Below are 23,659 nucleotides of genomic sequence, written 5' to 3' on the forward strand. Positions count from 1 at the left end.
CGCTGCAATAATATAACACGATCTGCAAGTGTGCCTTTCTTATCTCCTGTTCAGCTGGATCGAACTCAGCATGTTTGTCCAAGTCAAAATATATCATTATGTAGGCTAATAGCTGGGAAGGTCTGAATTAGAAGAGCCATCTACGCTGCAGTCGTGGATGACAAACAAACACTAAAGTTAAATATCTAAATGTCTTCTGTTGCTTTTTGTGTGTGTGTGTCTATGTTTGCACAGGGTTTACAGTCACTTCTATAGAAAACTTTTAATCTTTTCCTGTACTCGTGAATTTCTGTGCTCACATGCTGGTAATATTTCCACATTTACACTTGGTAATATCGTCATTTTGCTACCCACTGGCACCTGCAGTCTTATTTAGCTTTCAGGCTGGTCAGCACAGCTTTCCATCCGTGACCTCAAACAAAAATTCTGCTTTGCAAAGAAAATCTTCCTCCTTATAAACAGAAACCAGCGGGCGATGTCAACTAAACGCCTTGACTGGACATTCAAGCAATCATTCAATGTCAAATATTTGCTTAACAGAAGTTTTTTCGGGGTTATTAGGTGAATCACTCAAGCTTAAAACGATTGTGGTCATGGGGAAAGGAACTGTTGAGAAACAGGACTTAAACCCTCGTTTTTGATGCCGAGCTGACCTCCAAACTTCACATTTCACTGCACTCAAACGTCACACTGCTTCCTTACTCGGCACTAAAGATAAACACAGAGCTGATTTTAGCTGTTTGAGCAGAGGGGCGGCGGCAGCCATGTTTCAGTCCCTCAGCGCACCTTCGCATCCTCAGCTGCCAACTCAGACCCCGACACACTCCAGCGACGCACGGTGCACTTGTTACCCCAGATCGCTATCGGTGCTACTTGCCTGTGCTTCAGTGTAATCGAGGCTGTTTGGCGACCCCACCCCAGCACCCCCCCCCACCCCCCCCACCCCCCACCCACTCTTCTCCCCTCTGTCCCCTGTGAAGTCACCCAGAGGGCCAGATCACAGCAAAGCCAACATGTGGTTTGAGTTAGCGTCTCAGAAACCAGCCCTCCATACGTGGGGTTGTGTGCGTAATCCCAGGGCTCGCTGGTCAGGCTCTGCTTGTGTAGTGTGCAATTGTGAGCGCAGAGCTAATTGTGTTTGTGTGTGTGACTCTTTTTATAAATATATGCCAGGTTTTGTGAGTCTTAAAAGGAAGTACTATTTTGCGTGTGGTTGTATCCTCACACAGGAAGTCAGCATGCTCTGTCTCTGGGGACTGAACAAAACCAAGAACTAATTTTAAATCTCAAGAGTATTTAGTCGCGCTCTCACACATAAGCCGCATATTTCTGTCCATACTGTGTCTGTTTCGGCCTCTCTGGCTCTGCTGGTTGGACTGCGCAGCAGCCAGGTGGAGGTTTTGGCTTTCATCAAACTTTTATCTGCACGACATCTCAGGAAGCAGAGCAGGAGGGAGAAATGAACCGGCTCGTTCCAGCTATTTTCTCCTTTGCTGATTATTTGATTAAGTTCTCGCTGAGACAAAGCATCAGATTTTTCCCCTCTCTCTTTAGTCCACGTTAGCTCGATTTACTCTCTCACACTAAAGTCCCTAAGAAAGGCCATTCGAATTTGTGACCGCTCCGATAGGCATCTCCCCACTTGTAAAATCATTTTCTGATTGAACAGAGCGATGCTTGTTCAATCTGAATCCGAATTGAAGCAGACTAAACATAATAGCACTGGAATCACTTTAATTGGTTAGTGAAAATGAGTAATAGTGGCGTCAGCATGCGTGAAGAATGATGAACACGATAAGGTCAATCAACCAGGATAACATCGGAAGCTGATGGGAATAAAAGCATGAAAACATTGCTGAAAATCAGGCGGTACTTATTAAAAATGAATCACCTGTCAGTGTTTAGCAGTCATAACAAGTGAGTTAAAGCCAGAGTCTGAAGCACTTTTTACACATGAACTCGTTGGCAGCATCAGGAAGGAACAATTTTCCATTATGGAGAGTATTTAAAATGAAAGAAAATTTATTATTGACACATAATCAGGGGCATAGTCCGGGTTATCAAAGGTGGGGAGGGATCCATAGGAAACCATAAGATTTGTCATATATGCATACACATGTTTTAATGAAAAGGGGTGATGCAAATATTAAAATGTTGATACGAAAGGTCTGATAATAGGTAACTAAAGCTTTAAGATAAACAGCATGGAGTGCAATAATAATAATAATGGATTGCATTTATATAGCACTTTTCGGGGCCCTCAAAGCGCTTTACATTTCCACTATTCATTCACTCTCACATTCACACACTGGTGGAGGCAGCTACAGTTGTAGCCACAGCTGCCCTGGGGCAGACTGACAGAAGCGAGGCTGCCATATCGCGCCATCAGCCCCTCTGGCCAACACCAGTAGGCGGTAGGTAAAGTGTCTTGCCCAAGGACACAACGACCGAGACTGTCTGAGCCGGGGCTCTTTGAGCCACGATCGCCCCCAATATTTATGAAATACTGTGGAACAGATGAAGAAAATAGCACAAATACTTAAATAAATTACATTAAACTGATTTCAGGAAAGTCTTTAAGGAAATGTAATCACTTACACTACAGTCCTATCCATGCTCTGCCTGGTGATACTGGTCTCTTTTTAAGATTAATAGTACTTTAGCCAATGGAACTGGTGTCTCCAACTTGTCTTTTGTTGGCATTTGTTTATCATTATATCAAAAACTAGTTAATTTAGTTTGATCTAAAGTCTAATTTTGATCAGGGTTCATGTTTTTTTAATCATTTCTTGAAATCCTGGCATTGCTTAAACCCATGTTCATAGATTTTGTCCATGTGCTCGACCCAATCACCTGCACACGATGCTCATGTATGCTGATGTATTGACTTGAGCACATGAGATTATCCCTGCGATTCATTTCTTGATTTTTTAGGGAAATACAGACATTCATGTGCTTTTCAAGATGAAGCATCAAGCTGATTTTCAGTTTAGGCAAAGTAAATCTGTTTTCTCTCCAAACACGTTTTTTAAAAATATCTGTGCAAAAATGTGATAATGAAACACAAAAGAAACAATGATGCCAAACCACAACTAACTTTAAACACTAGTTAAACCTTTGAAAAATGTCACTATTGGGAATAACAAATTAGGTTTTGCAACGAGACCCCTGCAAGAAAAGTGATCTACACCAGAGCCAAATGTGCTCTGGGCACTCTGGCCTGAACTTTGCTCCGCTGGTTACTGGCCGTCCCACTGGGACCAATCTGTTTGTTGGTCCAGCGGTATATTTATCAACTCCTTCTTCTCAGTGGCACTGACATCCTGAGGACGTGGAGACTGAGGCACGAATGGATGGCTGGATGGATAGATTATTTATTTGTCGGGGTTGAAGATTACAGCATGGCAGTGCGAGCTGGCACGGGTTGATATTCCCAGAGATGGAGAGTCCTGCGTCTTTATATACCAGACCCCCTGACATGTTTTATTAACATGTTTGATTTGGTGAACTTGATACACTGAGTGGGTGGCTTTCCAGAATAAAACAACTCACTGCTGAACTGTGGAAAGACTCAGCACAAGTCATTTTATTTTAGCTGTGACGTCAAACTTACTCATTAGCTTTTCATCACATACTCGTCTTTTCTGTTTTATTGGCTCTGTGTCTTTTTACCCATGCATTGCCCTGCACCTGTACGAACACTCGTGGGTTCCAGATGATGAATCCCAGTGATTGTAGCTGAGACAGACACTCAGCAAATACTGAATACTATACTGGGATAACACCAAAAATGGCAGTTTCTCCATCAGTGTCCCCAAAGAGCAAATCAACAGCAAAAATGAACAAGTCGTCCACGACTAAGTCCAAGTTAGTCCAGTTCAGGCTGTTAAAGTCTTTAATCCAGCAGAAATGTTGTGAAAAGACAAAAGTGAAGCGTTTATGGGAGGACACTCGCCAACATCGTGAATGTTTTCTGGGCATTATAAAGGACTAAAAGTGGATCACGCCAAGTAATAAAAACAAAGGCTCTTAAACTGTTACCCTCACAGATAATAATAATATCGGATCCTTTTCTTAAATAAACAAAAAGTCCAATATTTTAATTTCCTTTCATTAGTTGCTTTTGTCTTTTTCTAGGACGTCTAGGACTAAAATCTGATGGTGCTGCGTTCATATTTATGCAGAAATTTGCAATATTTCAGCTGCTCTGGATCCTGTGGGTTGAACATTGGTTCCTCATTGGGTTGGCTCATCCTACAGGGTTTCAGCCTCAGTCCTGAGTCACTGGCTTGAATACTGTGTGCTGTTTTTCTTAAAGCTGTTAGCATGCTGATTACCACTACAAACTTGAAATACTGGAAGGGTTTGTGGTTGGAGGGTAGGGGTTTATAGAGTGTGCAGGATAGAGGACATGTTGTTCTCTTGCTGTATGATCCACAATATTCTAATTTCACTGTACTATTGTACGAAGTATGACTGTGCAATAAAGAGTTATCTTATGCTCCCGAGTTTGGGCTCACTGATCTCATGTTTCTGGCCAAGAAGCTTGTTTTAATGCATCCAACTAACAGCTCCGTGTTTTATTGGTGGGATGCAGTTTTATGTTGGAATGCTGTGTTTTTCCTCCAAACACTTCTCATTCCAAATCAGAAACTTTTAATCTAATTTAAACACAAAACATTGTTCAGCCTTGTTCACATGACTTCAGCAAACTGCAGAAAGGCACCAGTGATCTTTTTAGAGAGCAGAGGCTTTTCATCTTGATGCTCAGTGTCGTCTTAGTTCTGAGAGACTCATTTTAGATGCTACAAGTTACTCCAGGGCAGGCTTGGCCAACTCCAGGCCTCGAGGGCCGGTGTCCTGCAGGTTTTAGATCTCACCCTACACACCTGAATCAAATGATTAGTTCATTCCCAGGCCTCTGGAGAACTTGACATGTTGAGGAGGTCATTTAGCCATTTAAATGAGCTGTGATGGATCAAGGACACATCTAAAGCCTGCAGGACACCGGCTCTCGAGGCCTGGGTTTGGACACCACTGCTCTAGGGTCAGCTGTACTATAACACACCTCATTCTTGAAGGGATCTCTGTTGTCATTAAAATCGTTTAGTTTGAAGTCAGTCTGTTTGATTCTGGGTGGATCACTCCGCTGTGATGACTGGATGTGCACTGGATGGATTTCTTTGTGTCTCTTGTTTTACTTCTCATCTTCCTCTCATATAACAGACTCTGACACCTTGTGTTTCCCTTTCGTTGAGTGCAGTTGGAGAACTTCCTTCAGAAGAACAACAGGCGTGACGTTGCCAACATGCAGTCGCATGTCGTTCACAACCAAACGGCCACGATGCTGGAAATCGGCACGAACCTGCTCACGCACACAGCAGAGCAGACACGCAAGCTCCATGTGGTCGAAGCAAAGGTAAGGAGCTGCCAGTGAACCTGTCATCTGAAAACAGACTTTTGTGAGTTTATTCTCTGTTTTTGTGTCTCATCAGGTCCTAAACCACACATCTCAGATAGAGATAAAGCTTCTGGAGAATTCTCTGTCCACCAACAAGCTGGAAAAGGAACTGTTACTGCAAACTTCAGAGATCAGCCGGCTGCGAGATAAGAACAGGTGGGAAATGGTTTTGTTCTGTCAGCGTCTGCGTAGGTGGAAATTAATCATAAAACCAATTTAAAATCACTCTGAGTAAAGACAACGGCTAAAAGGACTACTTTTTCTACAATCGAATGCTTGTACACGGTTTGTTCTGACTCAGAATTGGCCTTTGGGGGACATTTGATTAACAAAAACATCTGCTGTCAGTTAATCGAGTTAATAAAACCTCGGTTAACAAAACTGGTTAAGAAACAAGAATAATACAGGAAGAGATTGAAGCCTCTTGGAGTGAGGCAGGATTTCTTTTTTCTGTAGAAGAACAACTCGGCAATAGTGAAGTTAGCACATCACAACCTTTAAAAGCAGCCAAGTGATCATGTGAGACTGACATCATACGCTTCTACGACAGAGACATGTCGCAAAGTAGCCGAACCTCATATAACCTCCTTTCTAACACTAATAAAGAGCACAGCTTGCAAAAGGAACATCATATTGTATTCATTAAGACTCCAGCTAGCAGCTGACCCTATAAAGTCACTGAGGTCATAGATCAGGTTAGCCTGAGGGTAGTTTTCCCATGCACTTTTATAAAACTAGACTTCTTTTGGCGTCAGAGAAATGAATCTGGGTTTGAGGCACTTCAGCACTGACTTTACTCTCAGAACTGGAGACTATGTTTATCTTTTATATACTATGACCTCATCAGGATCCCAATGTTATATTTTATCAAAACATAATGAAACTGATTGGATAATATGTGTATGACTGATGAGCTTTTCTAGTAGCTATTAATACATTTTTCGTTGCCCTCATAAAAATAAAGCCATTTTTTAATGAAAATGTAGCTGAAATATATCGAATCAAATGTTCATTTATGAAAATGATCATTAAGAAAAAATAGGTTTGCTATAAACTGAATGTATACCAATCAAGTAAATTTAATTTTATCAGATTACATTAAATTTTATATTTTACATTCTACTTCTGTTATAAATTACATATAAAAATGTAAATTTAAAAAAAAGCAAAAGTCAGTATTTTGGGTGTAAATCTTTGTTTCAAGTGTTCCTGAAATCAAACAAACAAAAATATTCTGACTGAAGGTTTTACTTGTTTTATGACAAGTTTGGGTAAAAAGGTGGATTTATTTTGCTATTTTCTTAGTATAGTTAGTAGAGGTTTTGACAGACGTCAAACACATTGTGTGTTCTTGTATTTATTACAGGTGGTCTAATACATTTAATAAGCACTGTATATATAAGCACTGTATATTCACCTGTTTGCAGTTTTATGTATTTGGAAGTCAAGTATTTATTTTTTCATGTTCAGATGATGTCGTTGGATCAGGCTTTGTGTGCTCGGTGCTGCAGCCCCCCGTGGGCTCCTGCACTGTGCTTGCTGGGTCTTTCTTTCTTTTTTTCTTTTCCCTCCCCCTGGTCTTGTCCGTTATGGTTGTAATGATCCAAAATAAAAAAAATACCAATAAAATTCTAATAAAATGTGACTGTCAAGTGCACCATTATAACAAATGCCGTAATGCTCCACTTGTGAAAGTAAATCTGTTTGGCATTCAGAAAACAGTTCTGATTGCTACACTGCCGGACACGACAGCGAGAAAAAAAAAGACTGGAGAAGGCTTATATACATTATTTTTTGCAGTGCACACGAGGTAGCTGACAGATTTAGCATTCCTGCTACATACTGGATCTGCTTCTAGACATGATGTCAAAATGTTGCTTCTTCAACAGCGTGCGTCCATGATCAGCCTCTTTAATAGTGGCATATTTCTGAGATTTCCCCCGAGACAGATCAACATCTAAAACATATTCTGTTGCAGTCTGACAGGGAAAAAAGACGAGCAGCTTATCAGTGACAACATCTGAAATACAAGCAAATCATCGCAGCGACGTAAATATGTCCTCAGCTGTTACTGCAAGACGCAGAAATATTTGGAGACACAATATTTTTGTCATTTTTCATTGTGAGGTGAACTTGGACCGTGCACTGTGCAGTAAAACATGCAGAGCAATTATCGAGCATGTTTACAGTAACAGACAAACAGAGTGCGGGTGTGTGAGACTGTGGTGCAAGGGGACCATTCGCTGATGATCAGCCACAACATCAAAAGCACAAAGAAGTCGATAACAAATCAGTAACATTGATCATCTCGTTATCGTGAGATGTTCTGCTGGGAGCCCATCGTCCTGGCTTTCATGTGGATTTTACTTTGACACGTATGAAGGAAATAAGGCGATGAGACCTTTCTAAACAAATGTAGGTGTCATGTTTGGTCCAGATACAGAAAATGGGAAACCAAACCAGTCTGACAATGCAATCAAAGAAGAGCTGATAACATGTCAGATGACATGATACAGATCTGAAATCTGTTAAAGTCCCAAGTTGGACTTTATCCAGCTTCATCTTCAAACTGAAGCCAAAGTAGATTGCATCACTGAACACATTATTAGCAACCGTGTCTAAGTTTGTGTCAACAAAACTGACGTCTTTGTGTCTTTTGTGCCCGATTGCTCCTGATTTCTAGGAGTAGAGACTTCTAGAAATCCTGAAACCATAAACACCCACACAATACATTTTTGGCTCGCATACTTTTGAGACCTCAGTAAAACAGCTGTCTGAATCTACAAGAGTACATAAACTTTGCACACACATTTTAACACACACATTCACAAACACCACTTCACTCATGCTGCACAAACCACAGCGATCAGTGGCTCCCCATCAGTCCACACCACATTAGCGTTTCCCCGTTCATGTGCGGGTCAGCATGTTGAAGTGATCAGAAGCAGAAGCTGATAGCGTGTTTCAGCTCCTAATGTGACCAAAGTCTCACCTGCTAATGTAGAATAACATCAGTCATCGCTGTAAACGAGCTGCATGATACAGCATGATGGTGGTTCACGTCTGACTTATGTCAGCTACACCTCTCAGAAAGTGGACGTGTGGTTGTAAGATTCATATTCACGTATTACAGAACTACAGCAGAGTATTGAAGCCTAAATCTTTTGATATCAGTTTACTTATTTATGTAGAAAGTGTGTAAGAAATAAGTGTTTACTGTATACTACTGTATACTAAATTAAATTCTATTCTATTTTATTTATACAGTACCAATCACAGCAGCAGTCGCCTCAAGGCGCTTTATATTGTAAGGTCGACTCTCCAATAATACACAGAGAAAAACCCAACAATCATATGACTCCCTATGAAATACCACTTTGGCGACAGTGGGAAGGAAAAACCCTTTTAACAGGAAGAAACCTCCGGCAGAACCAGGCTCAGGGAGGGGCGGGGCCATCTGCTGTGATTGGTTGGGGTGAGAGAAGGAAGACAGGATAAAGACACGCTGTGGAAGAGAGACAGAGATTATTAACAATGTTAAATGACATTATGTGTCAAATTTTTAATCTTAAAATCTAAAAAACTGCAGAATTAATGGTCCTTTGAATCAGCCTCAAGAGACTGTATGGTTGGCTACTTAGCATGCTAACACGCTAATCTCTGACGGTAAAGACACGAAATCTTATTGTGGAGCATTTAGCTGAGTGTTTTGTTAAAAAAACAGATGTTATGAGTGAGGCGTGGATCTGACAAAGACACTACATCAGGGATGGGCAACTCCAGGCCTCGAGGGCCGGTGTCCTGCAGGTTTTAGATGTATCCTTGATCCAACACAGCTAATTCAAATTGCTGAATCACCACCTCAACATCTCTTGACGTTCTCCAGAGGCCTGGTAATGAACTAATCATTTGATTCAGGTGTGTTGACCCAGGGTGAGATCTAAAATCTGGAGGACACCAGCACTCGAGGCCTGGAGTTGGCCACCCCTCCACTGCATGATCACATGGATGCAGTCTGTCAATCACAACGTGTGTCCCGTCCTTCTCCACACTAACTGGGACCATCGTTTGCAAAATGAACATCATATTACATCTAATAAGACTTGCAACGCAGTGATTGAGCCCATAGTGCCACCAGAAAGGTGTTTATCAAGACAGAAGTGAGAAGTGGTCAGTTGGATTTTTATTGCCTGGCTGTTTGGTGGCTTTGGTGGAACCAACAGCCGTGATCAACACTAATGTACAGTGTAAGACCATGAGCATGGGTGTTGGATCCACATGGAGAAACTTTGACCCTTCAAAGTCTGAGTCTTCCTCATCAGCTATTTAATACTATATTTAAAAGAAGTGTTCTGATAATGGCTGCCAGCAGTTAGTGTGTATTCAGCATATTTTCACCACATAAGTCACTTAGATGGAGCTTATTTGTAGAAACATTTAAAAGAAGATAACATTTTTCCACTGGACTCCTGCAGACCAACGCACTCTTAGCGAGTTTGAACTAGAAGTTCAGCCACTTCGAGTGTCCCACGTTCCCCTCTGAAACTCCTGCCACTCCTTCATCGGGTTTCATTCATTTGGCTCATACTTTGTTGACCCAACTGTGGGCTGGAGTCTATTTTCAGCAGCTCTACTGCTGGTTCAGCTGCACAGATAACGAGAACTGTAGTCTGATCTGGCACCAGAAATGATGGTCGCAATATTAATCTTTATTTCGCTGCTGCAGCTTCGCTAATGAGACGGAGTAATTCGGGAGGTAAAAACTCCGCTCCATCAAAAACAGAATAGAATATAGTCTTTCAGACCACCTTAATGTTTTTATCAAGATTTTGCTGCTCCTGCTCTTCACTTGGATGTAATTTGGATTTCTCAGGAAAGCCTTCATTTCTTCCTCTGTCCTATGCTGCTTGTTTGCATGCGTGTAAAGCTATTACAAGGGTAGAAATCGTGACTGGATAAAGTGAGCTGTTCCAGAACCCTTCTAGTTTACATTTTGGTTTTGTAAGTGTGGAATCTCCTGGGCCCTTTCCATTATTTCTTTACACGTGTTTGTGTAACACCAGGCCTGCAGCACTAGAAAGGCAGCTTTTCTCTTTGCATCTGAAAAAGAAAGAAAAAAACAACCTGCACAAAAACTTGATCTCCCAAAAAATAATATTAGTCCTCAGGTTTTAAAAGACTCATACAGACAGTGGAATTTGTGCGATCTTGCAAATATCACAGAACAATTACTGACTCACATCTGAACTGTGAGGCAAACTGCGAAACCGCGTGCAGCGAAGGACACCAGCATCTCTTATGTTTAACGAAGCTTCTTATTTCTGTTGTGATGATATTACTGAGTCTCATTTTTCCTTAGTACAACAAAAAATAGTGTGACAGCAGAGTTTATAACAGAAAGCCTTTGTATTCACATTTCCAGATATGAAAAATTTAAATCTAAGTGCAACGTATAAGAAAAAATATAGCAGAGGAGCAGAATGAGAAGCATGAAGTGATGGACTCTGTATGCAAACCCAGTTAGGATTTTCAGCCTGTGCATCACCCAAAACCCTCCATCACCACAGTTCAACATGACTCTTGATAAAACTATTAAAACGTCACCATTACTCTCGTCCTCTGACGGGATGACTGAGACTGTTATTCATTCAAGAATAAAGAAAATAAACTTTTGTCTAAAGTGAAGTCTCGTTTTATTTCCTGAGATTTTCTTCTGTTTTTCTTTTTGTTGCTTTGTTTTGCACTTTAGGGCCACGGCCGTCTAACCTGGTTAAAAGCAAACAGCATGCATAGAGCTGATAACACACATGAGTCAGAAAACTCACAGCAGAGCATTTTATTAACTTTGTTGGTTGTATCATCAAAACACAAAGATCTACTTTGTCTTTGACTTGTGTAAATTATGCAATCAAAGCATTTTTGCAGTTTCTTTGGTTTACTTTATGGGAAAAAGCTCTGAAACAAAAACTGTGCTGCTGTGAGCTGAGTTGTTTTTTTCTTTTGTTTCAGTCATTTGGAGAGCAAAGTTCAGATGTTGGAGTCTAAGCAGCGAGGAGAGCTGGAGGACATGAGGCAGGAGAAGAATAGACTTCAAGTTAGTAAACCTTTGTAATTTTATATATCACCATCAGAAACATTTTTAAGTTTATGAAATCAAATATCAACATGGATTTTTGCCTCACGTGATATTTGTAAGCCCAAGTGGTTTAAAAACCACAAGCTTCTAAACTTGAGTGATAAATGTTAATTATAGAGTTTTAAGCACGTAGATGATGATTTCACTGCTGTAATCTGGGCTGTCTTGGCGAGGGAAAGTCAAACATTACAAGAAATGTTAAAATCTGTAAAACTGTTAAATCATTAAAAGTAAAAAGTCAAAGTAAAGAACAAAAAAGTACATTTTCAAGTCTGTGGGGATGTAGAACCAAAAAGCAGAAAATGCTTAAACAGCAGTGAAACTTTTTTCTGGCTCAGTCCGTCATCAGGACTCAGATGGCGGCCATCGAGTCTTTAGAGAGGCGGCTGAGAGTCGCCAGCACCAACAACACCGCCCTGCAGAGACAACAGACGCAGCTGATGGAGTCTGTCCACACGCTCCTTAACATGGTGGCTAGTACTACAGGTACACACACACACACAGGTACACATGTAGTATTTTTCACACAGTACATTTATATTTCTCACAATTTTCTGGCGTTTTGATGTAGCAGCGCCTCCCAGGAGCCAGATGTGGAGGGACTGTGCAGATGCTTACAAGGCCGGTCACTATGTGAGCGGCCTGTATCACATCTACATCGGCAACAGGACTGAACCTGTGCAGGTAACGCCTCAACAGCAAACATGTGCAAACATTTTTGTACATTAAAATGTTTATAAAATGGCTTTAACAGGAGTTTTCTTATCAAACTCATTTTTTGTCATCTGTTTCCTGCTAGCTAACAACTGCCCTTAATAATCAGCTTCAACGATTATGTTTAAATGACCTCAAAATGTTCAACAGAAAGAGAAACTGTCTTTATATTCAAGTGTCTTTGTATTTAGAATAATGTGATTCTAATAGTTACAGTTAATATAATTTAAATCATCATTGGTAGTTAATGATCAGTCATTTCTGTTTCTCCCCCTGAAGGTTTACTGTGACATGGAGACGAGTGGTGGAGGCTGGACAGTCTTCCAGAGACGGTTTAATGGCAGCGTGGACTTCCAGAGGAGCTGGAGGGAGTACAAAATGGTGCGTTTGTGTCACAGTCACCAGGATTTATCTCAGTCCCAAAGTTTGAGTTATCAGTGTAAGGAGTGCTCCTCTTATGATTCTCCCTGCAGGGTTTTGGGGACGTGTTGGGCGAGTACTGGATGGGTAATGAAGTTTTGCACCTGCTGACCAATCAAGGTGTCTACTCTATGAGGGTGGAGATGATGGACTGGGAGGGAAACTCCGCCCACTCCCACTATGACCGATTTACACTGACCAGTGAGCGACAGCAGTACAGGTACAACCGCAGTCCAAACACACACACACAGACAGTGTTTTACTTTAATGCTTTTAGAGTTTATTTTTACTATAATAATGAAAATAAAAAGCTGCTGATTACATCTGAAGGCGTGTATAACATTCAAACTTGAACAGACTAATATTGATTGTTTTGGAAATACTGCTGTGTTGTAACTCTGCGATTTATTTTCCTGCTATTAATTATAATTAAATTGTTAATGACATGGTGAGACCACAGATTCATAAGCCCCAAAAATGATGTCCTGAAATTGTTGATCTTGTCAGCTGAGGAAATGAGATGCTGCATTATTCAGAGTGTCTGTGGGGAAAAAAACACTTTATAATTTATTAGTTGTGAAAATTGCTGTTAATTTGATGAAAACTGATAACACTGCAGCTCAGCTTGGGGAACTGTTTTTGGCATGCTTCAGTGAGTGGATGCACTCGTCTGTGATTGTGTTGAGCAACAGAAAGATTTTCACACAGCTTTATAAAAACACCTTATGGAATTCCATTAAGCCGGTCCCATGGGTGGTCAGAATTCAGTGAATTCCATAAAGGACCAACACACTTGGTCCTGCAGCATAAAAACAGAGTCACCAGATGGTGATCCGCTGGATTAACTGCCTCATAGATGTACTGTAAATACGTCCTGTCTACAAGAAAAGATTAAATCAGTGTTTGTTTCATCAGATCTTGTCCTCCTGTGTGTCTCCTCTCCCTCAGGTTGTATCTGAGAGGTTACAGTGGCACAGCAGGGAAGCAGAGCAGCCTGACCACCCACGGGTCCGGCTTCAGCACCCGAGACAAAGACAACGACAACTGTGAACACTGCAAATGTGCCATGATGCTCACTGGAGGTAGAAGCTTTTCTGTTCGTCAGCAGTTTAAAGCAAACAAATGAAATAAACGAGATTATGTATTGGAAATACTCCATAAAGTTGAGATACTAAGATATTTTTGAGAAAATAGAAACACTGCATGCATTACATGGACAAAAGTTCTGGGTCATCCCACCTACAGGAGCTGCTTGGCCATAAACGTGGGGCCTTTTACGCACTCTGTGACCCCGCTCTGAAACTTTACATGCTCTCACACTTCATGGCTGAGTTCCTGTGATTCGTAAACACTTCCACTTAACAACACAACTTACAGCCGGTCATGGAAGACCTAGGAGGATCGTGGAGCCATGTTTGAAACCATGGAGCATGTTTCAGTGAGCTCTTTAGAACAAGCCCGTCTTTCACAAATGTCTGTAAAGGCATAGATAGGTACATGATTTTATACACCTTTAGCACGTGGGCTAAAAACACCTGAATTAAAAAATAATAAGGTCCAGTTCAAATTTATTTATAAAGCACAAAATCACCGCAACAATCACCTCAGCATTCTTGGATGTAGTCTGTGTGTTGCAAAGACACAATTTGACTTAAAACCATGAAAACCATGAAACAACTGGATACATTTATTGAACGTTTACTACTGACATAACAAATAAAACACACATGATGATTCACAAATACATTGTTTGCTGTTTGCAGATCAAAATTAGCAGTGTTTCCCCCCAAAGTTCTGCTCTTTCAAACATCTGTCCCCATCATCTTTCACTGCACCACCCTTCATCTCATGCCAACGCCAAGACAAACAGCTCTTTAGACTGCCCTCGATTGGCTGTGAATTAACTTAATCGTTTCGGCAAAACGTCAAGTCCTTTGAGAAAAAGACGCCAGTGGTCACCATTAGACAGTGAGTCATTTAAAATCACAGCAATTTACTGAGTGAAAGAGAGACAGTGACACAGACGAAATAAGAAACCGAGGGGAGTAACAGTAAGGAGAGAGACGAAGAACAGAAACATGTACAGCTACAGTTTTCTCTCACGGAGAAATTTCAGTCAGACTTTGAAAATGACCCCCAAATATGGAAATAATATAAACTTTCTAAAAGAAAAAAAAACATCCTGAGATCAGGAATTAAAGTATTATTTTCGGACACGTGTCACTTATTTACAAAACTGAGAAACAGATCCCAGTGGGTCCCCCTGCTGACATTTTATTGCTTTTATAGTCACTGTTAAAAACTTTTTATGTTTGTCAAACATTTCTAATTGTGTGCAGGCTTAGAACAAACATAATTATAAATCTAAATGGAGCTTAAACAGAAATGTGTCCTGTTCTGTGTCCTGTACTGAGGAAACTCTACAGATATGAGTCTTGTGTGATTATTTCAGAATGACATTCTCAGTACTAAACAAATATCAGAGAGGACATGCCACTCACTCAAAAAGCACTAGCTGTATATCAAAGACGGCAGCCACAGTGACATCACACACTGGTTTCTAGACTCTTTAAAACTTTGACCAAAATCAATGCAGGGAACTGTTCTACTTTCTATTCTTCCCTTTCAATAGAAATTAAGTGCAAATTGGCTTTAGGGCAGCAGAGGGCGCCCGTGACTCAAGTGACACTGACTCAAGTGGCACTTCAGTATTGTGGTGAACATTTATGTGTGTGAACATATTTATTGGCAAGCTCAGTTAGCAAGCTGCTTTCAAAAACTTTATGGGTGCATCACAAAAATACAGATATCTGCTAATATCTGCTCAGGGGATTGGGAAGCTCATCTGTAACCGGAAGGTTGCCAGTTCGATCCCCCTGCTGTCTCTGTCCTGGTCGTTGTGTCCTTGAGCAAGACACTTTACCCTACTGCCTACTGGTGTTGGCCAGAGGGGTCGGTGGTGCGATATGGCAGCCTCGCTTCTGTCAGTCTGCCCCAGGGCAGCTGTGGCTACACCTGTAGCTGCCTCCACCAGTGTGTGAATGTGAGAGTGAATGAATAGTGGAATAGTGTAAAGCGCTTTGGGTGCCTAAAAAAGCGCTGTATAAATGCACTCCATTAATAAGTGCTAAAAAACAAAGAAACAAACAAAGCTCAAACTTCTTTAACCATCTATTAGTGCAGCTAACTGCACAACAAGACACAACCTAACAAGCAGCAAACTAGCAGAGTTGCGACAACCAGCACACCTGTCAATCAAAGAAACTGACATTTGAAAACATGGTTTACATATTTATGGTAACTCGTCACAAACGTGCTCTGTAATGCTATAAAGAATTAATGAGCACTTTGGGAGCGTAGGTCCGGGGACCCAATCACAGTGGATGAGACGCCGTTCTTTACCTGTTAGTAGATTTTCACAGATCATTTCTGTTTTTCAAAGCAGAACTTTTCTTGTTTTTATACTCATGTTGTTTTAATGTTTGCAGCCTTCATCTTTGTCTTTATGGTAGTCAATGCATGTAGTCGATAGACGCTTTGAAACTCACCCCACGTGATGCCACTACGCCAATCAAATGCTTTATTCAGAAAACTCAAAGGAGGAGACGAGACGTGAGACGAGGGATTTAAATGTGACTTGGTTCACACATGAGAGGTAGTTAAGGAAAAATAAGAAAAGGGAAAATCAAACTACACTTTTTCATTATTTTAAGTTGAGCACTTTTTTGAAAACAACTTTTTAAAAAAAAAATTTAATTTATTTTTTTTAATACAAACTTTATTTTACTTGAAACGATTAAAGACCCACAGTTCATTATAAAAATATTAGTAAACATTGTTGAAATAATGTTGAGTTGTTTTCTCTAATTGGACCTAAATAAAAACATCTGGCAGGTTCACATTAGCTGTCACTCCTCCATTCAAAATATGCTTCAAGTGCTCCTAAAGTAAAATTGTACCACTGCAGTCTGCTTGTTTTATTACTGCATTCGTGTTATTAGTTGGCTTTTGTTTCTCACTCCCTCTTGCCTCCATCAGGTTGGTGGTTTGATGCCTGCGGTTTCTCCAACCTAAATGGTGTGTACTACTCCATCGGCCATAACATCAGGAAGCTTAACGGCATCAAGTGGCACCACTTCAAAGGTCCCAGCTACTCTCTGCGCGCCACCTCCATGATGGTACGACCCTACGACTTTTAAAGGCACCTTTCACCCTCCACAATGGTTTGATCCAACGGAGCTTAAATACCACAGCGGTATCGACCTTCAACTCCTCCGAAATACCATCCTAATGATAGCAAAGCTTCAAAACAATGGCTCCCACCTTCACCACCATCATGGTACAACCCTAAAACACCTCTTGGATATGATATGGTACAGCCCTGAACTGAGGAAATAGTGACTTTAAAACAATAATGGTTAAAGTCATGTGACTCGTGAGGACCTTGTTTGTTACATGTCTCCTGGACTTGTTTTCATAACCAAGGATCATATTGAGGAAAATAAGGGATGGATCATGTAAGAACATATCTCGTCTGCTTGAAATGTGATTGTCCTTTAAATATGATGATAACGACACACATTTTCAGCCAGTCTGTGCTGGAAGCTATTAAAATGGTTGTGCTGGTTTGTACACATGAGAAGTGCCAAAAGTGTTCACCCACACAGCCAGCCAGTCGCTTGAGACGTGGGTTGGATTGTTGCTTTTGGGTTGGAAAAGGTACACTCTGTGGTACTCAGTCACTCCACCCCGGCTGGTACAGAAAGGGTGACTGAGGGGTTTCCAGAGCTGGAGCATACTGGCAGCTTCACGGTACTTTCCTATATGACATTTGAGAATGTGTTTAATGGTAAAAGGCATGAATGTGGACCCTCATAGCTCACCTGGTAGAACAGGCATCGTTTCTACTGAAGGATGAGTTCGCTACTGTAGCCTGGGCTGCCCCCATTAAACTGTCACTGTCTAATAAAGACTGTAAATAGGAATAAATAATATTATCCACAAATCTGAATTGAAATCTGTGGCTAGCATGAAGGTATTCACCTACTTTTTTAGGAGGGAATACGAGATTCTCTTTGATGTTATCAGTGTGTTTATAGTGCCACTATCTATGACCGGCACCGAAACACAGACAAGATTTAGATAGCTGATGTCCGTGTCTATGGGAGGTGCTACGGCCTCTGGCTGCCATATCACCTTCCCATGGACCCAACGTCTGCTTCTCAGATCTGTTGAGATGAGGACAGTCTGCACCAGCACAACAATGGAAAAGAGGTTTGAGTGATTGGCTGGTTTTTGGTCTTTGGTGAGCAATTGCATTACATGTGCCATGTGGAAGCACTGCAACATGTTAATCAACAAACCAGATATTTCACAGACAGTGATTGTTTGTTAACAGATATCAAAAGACTGGAGAGACTGCAGATTTCTGAAAATGTACTTTCCAGATGGTACACAGGGCAGCAAATTATACAAACCCATCATTTTTGTAGTGTGATTGTGAAACCTCAGCGCTAGTGTTTTGGTCCCTGCCATATTGGGCTCTTGCAGCCAGAAGTGGCCATACTTGGATAAAAGGGTGGCGTTCTGAGTTACCAATTCCTGGAAATCTTGGTGAGGAGCTTCATCTCTCAAACAGATCCCTGCAAATTGCTAACACACTATTCAAATACTAGAATTTCACTCATCAAAACTGGAGCGCAAACTTTTTGGACAGCCTGCACCACACAGCACGCCAGGCTATTAGTCAGATAATTGTCAGATCAAAACTGCTCCAACAGGGAGCAGGATGGCAAACATGATGCAGCGACTCTGAGCAGCAGCTCTATGACAGCTCGCAGCCACAGCAGCCTGCAAGCCTCCAAATACTGAAAAGGTGAGTTAGCAAAAAATATTTACAACCTTGTTTTTGTTGTAAGGACTGAATGACCTCTATGAGTTTGTCCTGTGATTTCTGTTGCTGCGAGTCTTTCTACAGAAAACGTCTATGTTTAAGAAAACGTTAATATAAGGCGAGAAAACAAGCAGTGAGGATATTGGAGTTTATTACACGGACAGCTTAATACTGAGAGATATGTGACTGAGCAAAGAGTGGAGTTGGCTTTCACAACCCACTTTTACTTGGACTGTTTTTAAAGGAAGCCAGCGTTTCCACATGTTTATCAACAATTTTATAAACGTGGACGCTAAAGCTGGTGTGACTGCCAGAACATGAATCAGATCAAACTGATGAAACCTGAGAGTCACGTTGAGGATTGATCTGATTAGCTGGAACAACATCAGGAGCCACAGCGGATGATGTCCAGCAGGAGAAGGTGATTTTCTTCCCACTCACCTCCTTTGGGCGGTGGTGGACAGTCCATCCTGGGTCCTCGTGTGAGCCTGGACGTAATTGTGGGACGTCTTAGATGCCGAATCAGCACATCTCAGATTCTACTTACCGTGCACAGTGTTGATTGAAGCTTGTGCATCATAAATAGAGAATCATGCAGAGGCACGCAGCTGGAGAGACCCTGAACGCTCTGGTTTTCATTATTGGTCAAGAAATAATGGCAAGCAGATTGAGTTTTTTCATAAATAAGTAATCGCATGTTTGCATATGTCAACACTTAAAGAACTTTACAGGAAGAAAGGAGGCAAACAAAACGCAGATCAACCTTTTTCAGCTGTTTTTGTTTTGAACGATGAGCAAAGAAAAGAATTCAGTGAAAGTGAACTACACGCCAGTGATTTACCAGATTCTGAAGCAAAGTATTGTTGCTATAATTATCTTCCTAATACGAACAATATTGTTTTTTTGTCTCTTGTTGGTCTCTGCTCTTCATTACTGCACAAAAAAACAAAATTCCCATCGCTCTCATACAAACAATAAATGATTTACAAGATATGATTTTATGATTTCTGGTTGTGAATTTCTCATTTTCTGTCTCATGAAGGCGCTTTCAATCTGTGGGCCCCTGCAGCCGGGCAACCAGATAACATGCAGTGAAACTGAGGCTCCATTAAAATTGTGCAGTTGATACATTGTAGCTGCGTGAACTGCAGCATCTATGGTCCACTTGGTGGTAACATGCAGTGAAAACATCATATTGATTAACACAAGGATAATGTCTCTGCTGAATGAGATCTAATGGGCTCACAGTGGTAATGTGCTAATTGCAACAGCTATCAGTCTGCCAAAGTAAACGTGTGTGTAATAATCATTTAAACACGAGCGTAAACTCAGTCAGTTCTGAAGTTCTCTACTTTTCACGCCGTTTAAAATTCATCAGAGTCCAACATCAGCAGAGCAACGCAGACACACGAGAGCAGAGATTCAGCACAGGATGATAAATCAAGCTTAAAATGTAATTATATAACTTATGTTCAGAAAATAAACACATGTTTTAATGCTAGCAGGTTGACATTTTTGTAATTAAAAGTCAACTTGGGTCATGTTTTTAATAAATAAAGGAAAAATGTTGTAGGAGTGTGGGGGCGTGAACATTTTTGGCTTCTGATGGGGGAGGCACGCCAGAAAACGTCTGAGAAACACTGATGTCATTCTTCTCATCTGTCAGACCGTGCAAACACACACACACACACACACACACACACACACACACGTAACAAGTTTTACATTAAACCATAAGTAACTGACACTAACTAAAACAGAGCTTGGAAAGAGGCGTCTGTCAAGAATTTCATTACAGCTTTCGTATCAGTTTTAGATTTGTTCTAGGTTGTGTGGGTGGGTGAGAAAATTCAATCCTGTGTCTTTGGTATTTGGTATTCAGTATCGGAGCACTAGGTGCGGTGACTCCCAAGCTAGGCGAGTGGCTCCAGCAGATCCCGGGAAAAACATCGGAGATCTCTGTCCAGAAGAGCGCAGTCCTGGGAACAGCTAAGATACTGCGCAGGACCCTCAAGCTCCCAGGCCTCTGGTAGAGGACCCGAGCTTGAAGGATAAACCGCCCGCAGGGGCGTGCTGGGTGTTATGATATATATATATATATATATATGAACTAATCAGTTAACTTTTTTATGACACATATATGACACATTTTACTTTTTAAAAACATTTGAACATGTTATCACACAAACTACAAGAATGTTTAATGCTTCATTAAATTCAGTTACTACGAATTTGTGGTGGTTTGAGGCAGGAGTGCACTCTCAGTCAAACACCAAAGATCACAAATGAAATTCTTACCTGATCTCGTCTCCAGCAACCACAGCATTTCAGGTTTATTGTCATTATTATCATTAAAAAGTTAATTATCCCGACTTATTATTCTTGAGGAATTTGTGAAGACCATTAATTTGTTTGCAGTTTTTTGAAGTCTTTTAATGAATCCTTCTGATGTCATGGTCTTTATGGTCTTAAGATGCACTTTACAGGAGTGAAGCTGAGGGCGGGTGGAGTGTGTGGCTGGTGTCTCTGTTTTGTACAGGATGTTGTTCTGCAGTGAGGCTCGTTTAACAAGTTTCACTTTTCCAGGGTTAAACCTGTTTTTTATGTACTGCACACATGTAGTGATGCTTGTCCACTTAACACTGAACAGCCTGCAGCTGTACAATAAAGTATGTTATTAAAAACTGCTTTCACTGTGTGATGTTCCTCTTTGACCTGAAAGCACAATGACAGTAAATAATATTTTCAGTAAATACTTACAAAGATGTGCTTTTACATCTTATCATTTTAGAATGTACAGACTTTTGGTACTATGACCATTGGAATCTGTAGTTTAAGAAACTTTTCTTTGCAATTGAAATAATGTTGTTTTATCTCAATCCTGCATTTACTGAACTTATAGATACAGCGGGGAAAATAAGTATTTGACACATCAGCATTTTTATCAGTAAGGGGATTTCCAAGTGGACCATTGACACAACATTTCCACCAGATGTTGCCATCAAGCCAAATATTGACGTCATACAAACAAATCAGAACATATAAGTATACAAGTTAAACCACAATAAATAAAGTGAAATGACACAGGGAATAAGTATTGAATACATGGAGATAACAAGGGGCAAAATGACATAGAAAGCCAGGAGATCACCTGAAATCTGTCAGTATTGATAGAGAAATCCTGTCCCCTATCAGTACCAATTGATATCAGCTGCTTTAGTCCTAATTGATGGCCTATAAAGGCTCCTCATTACCCAGAAGGCACACAGGAAAGACTTCATGATGGGTAAAAGCAAAGAACTCTCTCAAGATCTTCGTAATCTTATCGTTGAAAAGCATTTTGATGGGAATGGTTATAGGTGCATTTCCAGAATGCTGAATGTTCCTGTGAGCACTGTGGGGGCCATTATCCGGAAATGGAAAGTGCATCAGTTCACCATAAACCTGCCACGATCAGGTGCTCCACGCAAGATCCCTGTCCGAGGAGTCCAAAGAATAATCAGGAGGGTTCTCCAAGAGCCAAGAACCACTCGGACAGAACTTCAGGAAGACCTTGCATCAGCAGGTACTGTTGTTTCAAAGAAAACTATAAGCAATGCACTGAACCGCCATGGCATCCATGCACGCTCACCACGCAAGACTCCATTGCTGAACAAAAAGCATGTCAAGGCTCGGTTAAAATTTGCGCAACAGCATTTGGAGAAGCCTGTGGATTATTGGACGACTATAGTATGGTCAGATGAAAGCAAAATTGAACTTTTTGGCAGTCATTCTACACACCATGTTTGGAGAAGAAATGGCACTGCTCACCACCCCAAGAACACCATACCAACAGTCAAGTTTGGGGGTGGAAGCATCATGGTTTGGGGCTGCTTTTCAGCAAGGGGTACTGGCAGACTTCATATTATTGAAGGCAGGATGAATGGAGAGATGTACCGGGACATTCTGGATAAAAATCTGCTGCCATCTACCAGGAAGCTAAAAATGAAAAGAGGGTGGACATTTCAGCAAGACAATGATCCCAAACACAAGGCCAAGGAAACAATGAAGTGGTTTCAAAGAAAGAAAATCAAGTTGCTTGAATGGCCCAGTCAATCACCTGACCTAAATCCCATAGAAAATCTATGGAGAGAACTGAAGATTAAAGTTCATAAAAGAGGCCCAAGGAACCTTCAAGATTTAAAGACCGTTTGTGTGGAAGAATGGGCCAGAATCACTCCTGAGCAATGCAGACGACTGGTCTATCCATACAAGAGGCGTCTAGAAGCTGTAATCACCAACAAAGGCTTTTCTACAAAGTATTGAATAAAGTGTGTTCAATACTTATTCCCTGTGTCATTTCACTTTATTTATTATGGTTTAACTTGTATACTTATATGTTCTGATTTGATTGTATGACGTCAATATTTGGCTTGATGGCAACATCTGGTGGAAATGTTGTGTCAATGGTCCACTTGGAAATCCCCTTACTGATAAAAATGCTGATGTGTCAAATACTTATTTTCCCCGCTGTATTAAATAACAACTATTTTTCTATAGATTTAAAATTAGCCTGAGAAAAATATCATTTGCATCATTCGTGTTTTTCAGGTTAGGGTAATAATCTCTCATCTCACATCAAAAAATATATATTATTATTCAAATTTCAGTGAACAGTTTAAACACCAAGTGAGAACAAACAAAATACAAGTAAAAGAAAATAAGTAGAGAATTTAAAATGCATTCTTATGGTTCATTAGTAATAATAATAATAATAATAATAATAATAATAATAATAGTAATAATAATAACTTACATAAACTAATGAATGATAAAATAAATGAATGAAGAACTTGCAGCCTTCTTAAATAAAACGTAAGTATTATGTTATTCTGATCTTATACTATAAATTGCTTTTCTGTTCTTATTTTTATTCATTTATTACATTTAATATTTATATAGTATTATACTACACAAGCTGTTAGGCTCCACAGGTGAACACTTCTTGGTCGCTGTTCTGTTTTCTAACCATTCTGTGTTGTTCTGCCTCCCTCTT

At 40.6% G+C, this 23,659-nt stretch overlaps 1 protein-coding gene across 2 annotated transcripts in view; it reads left to right on the top strand.

Moving 5' to 3' along the window:
- angpt4 (angiopoietin 4) overlaps window positions 1-17,736 on the top strand; it is a 68,637-nt gene extending 50,901 nt beyond the window's left edge. Inside the window, exons 2-10 of one of the 2 annotated variants that reach the window (XM_014411116.4) lie at window positions 5,264-5,419; window positions 5,496-5,617; window positions 11,471-11,555; window positions 11,936-12,083; window positions 12,172-12,281; window positions 12,591-12,692; window positions 12,785-12,951; window positions 13,680-13,813; window positions 16,770-17,736. In XM_014411116.4, coding sequence (XP_014266602.1) covers window positions 5,264-5,419; window positions 5,496-5,617; window positions 11,471-11,555; window positions 11,936-12,083; window positions 12,172-12,281; window positions 12,591-12,692; window positions 12,785-12,951; window positions 13,680-13,813; window positions 16,770-16,930 — 1,185 coding nt within the window. In that variant the 3' untranslated portion in view covers window positions 16,931-17,736. Of the gene's footprint in view, window positions 1-5,263; window positions 5,420-5,495; window positions 5,618-11,470; window positions 11,556-11,935; window positions 12,084-12,168; window positions 12,282-12,590; window positions 12,693-12,784; window positions 12,952-13,679; window positions 13,814-16,769 lie in introns of both variants that reach the window. The other variant, XM_014411115.4, reaches the window with a different exon arrangement.
- The last annotated feature ends 5,923 nt before the right edge of the window (window positions 17,737-23,659 follow it).

This window comes from Maylandia zebra, linkage group LG5 (genome assembly GCF_041146795.1).
Source record: "Maylandia zebra isolate NMK-2024a linkage group LG5, Mzebra_GT3a, whole genome shotgun sequence".
Taxonomy (NCBI): domain Eukaryota; kingdom Metazoa; phylum Chordata; class Actinopteri; order Cichliformes; family Cichlidae; genus Maylandia; species Maylandia zebra.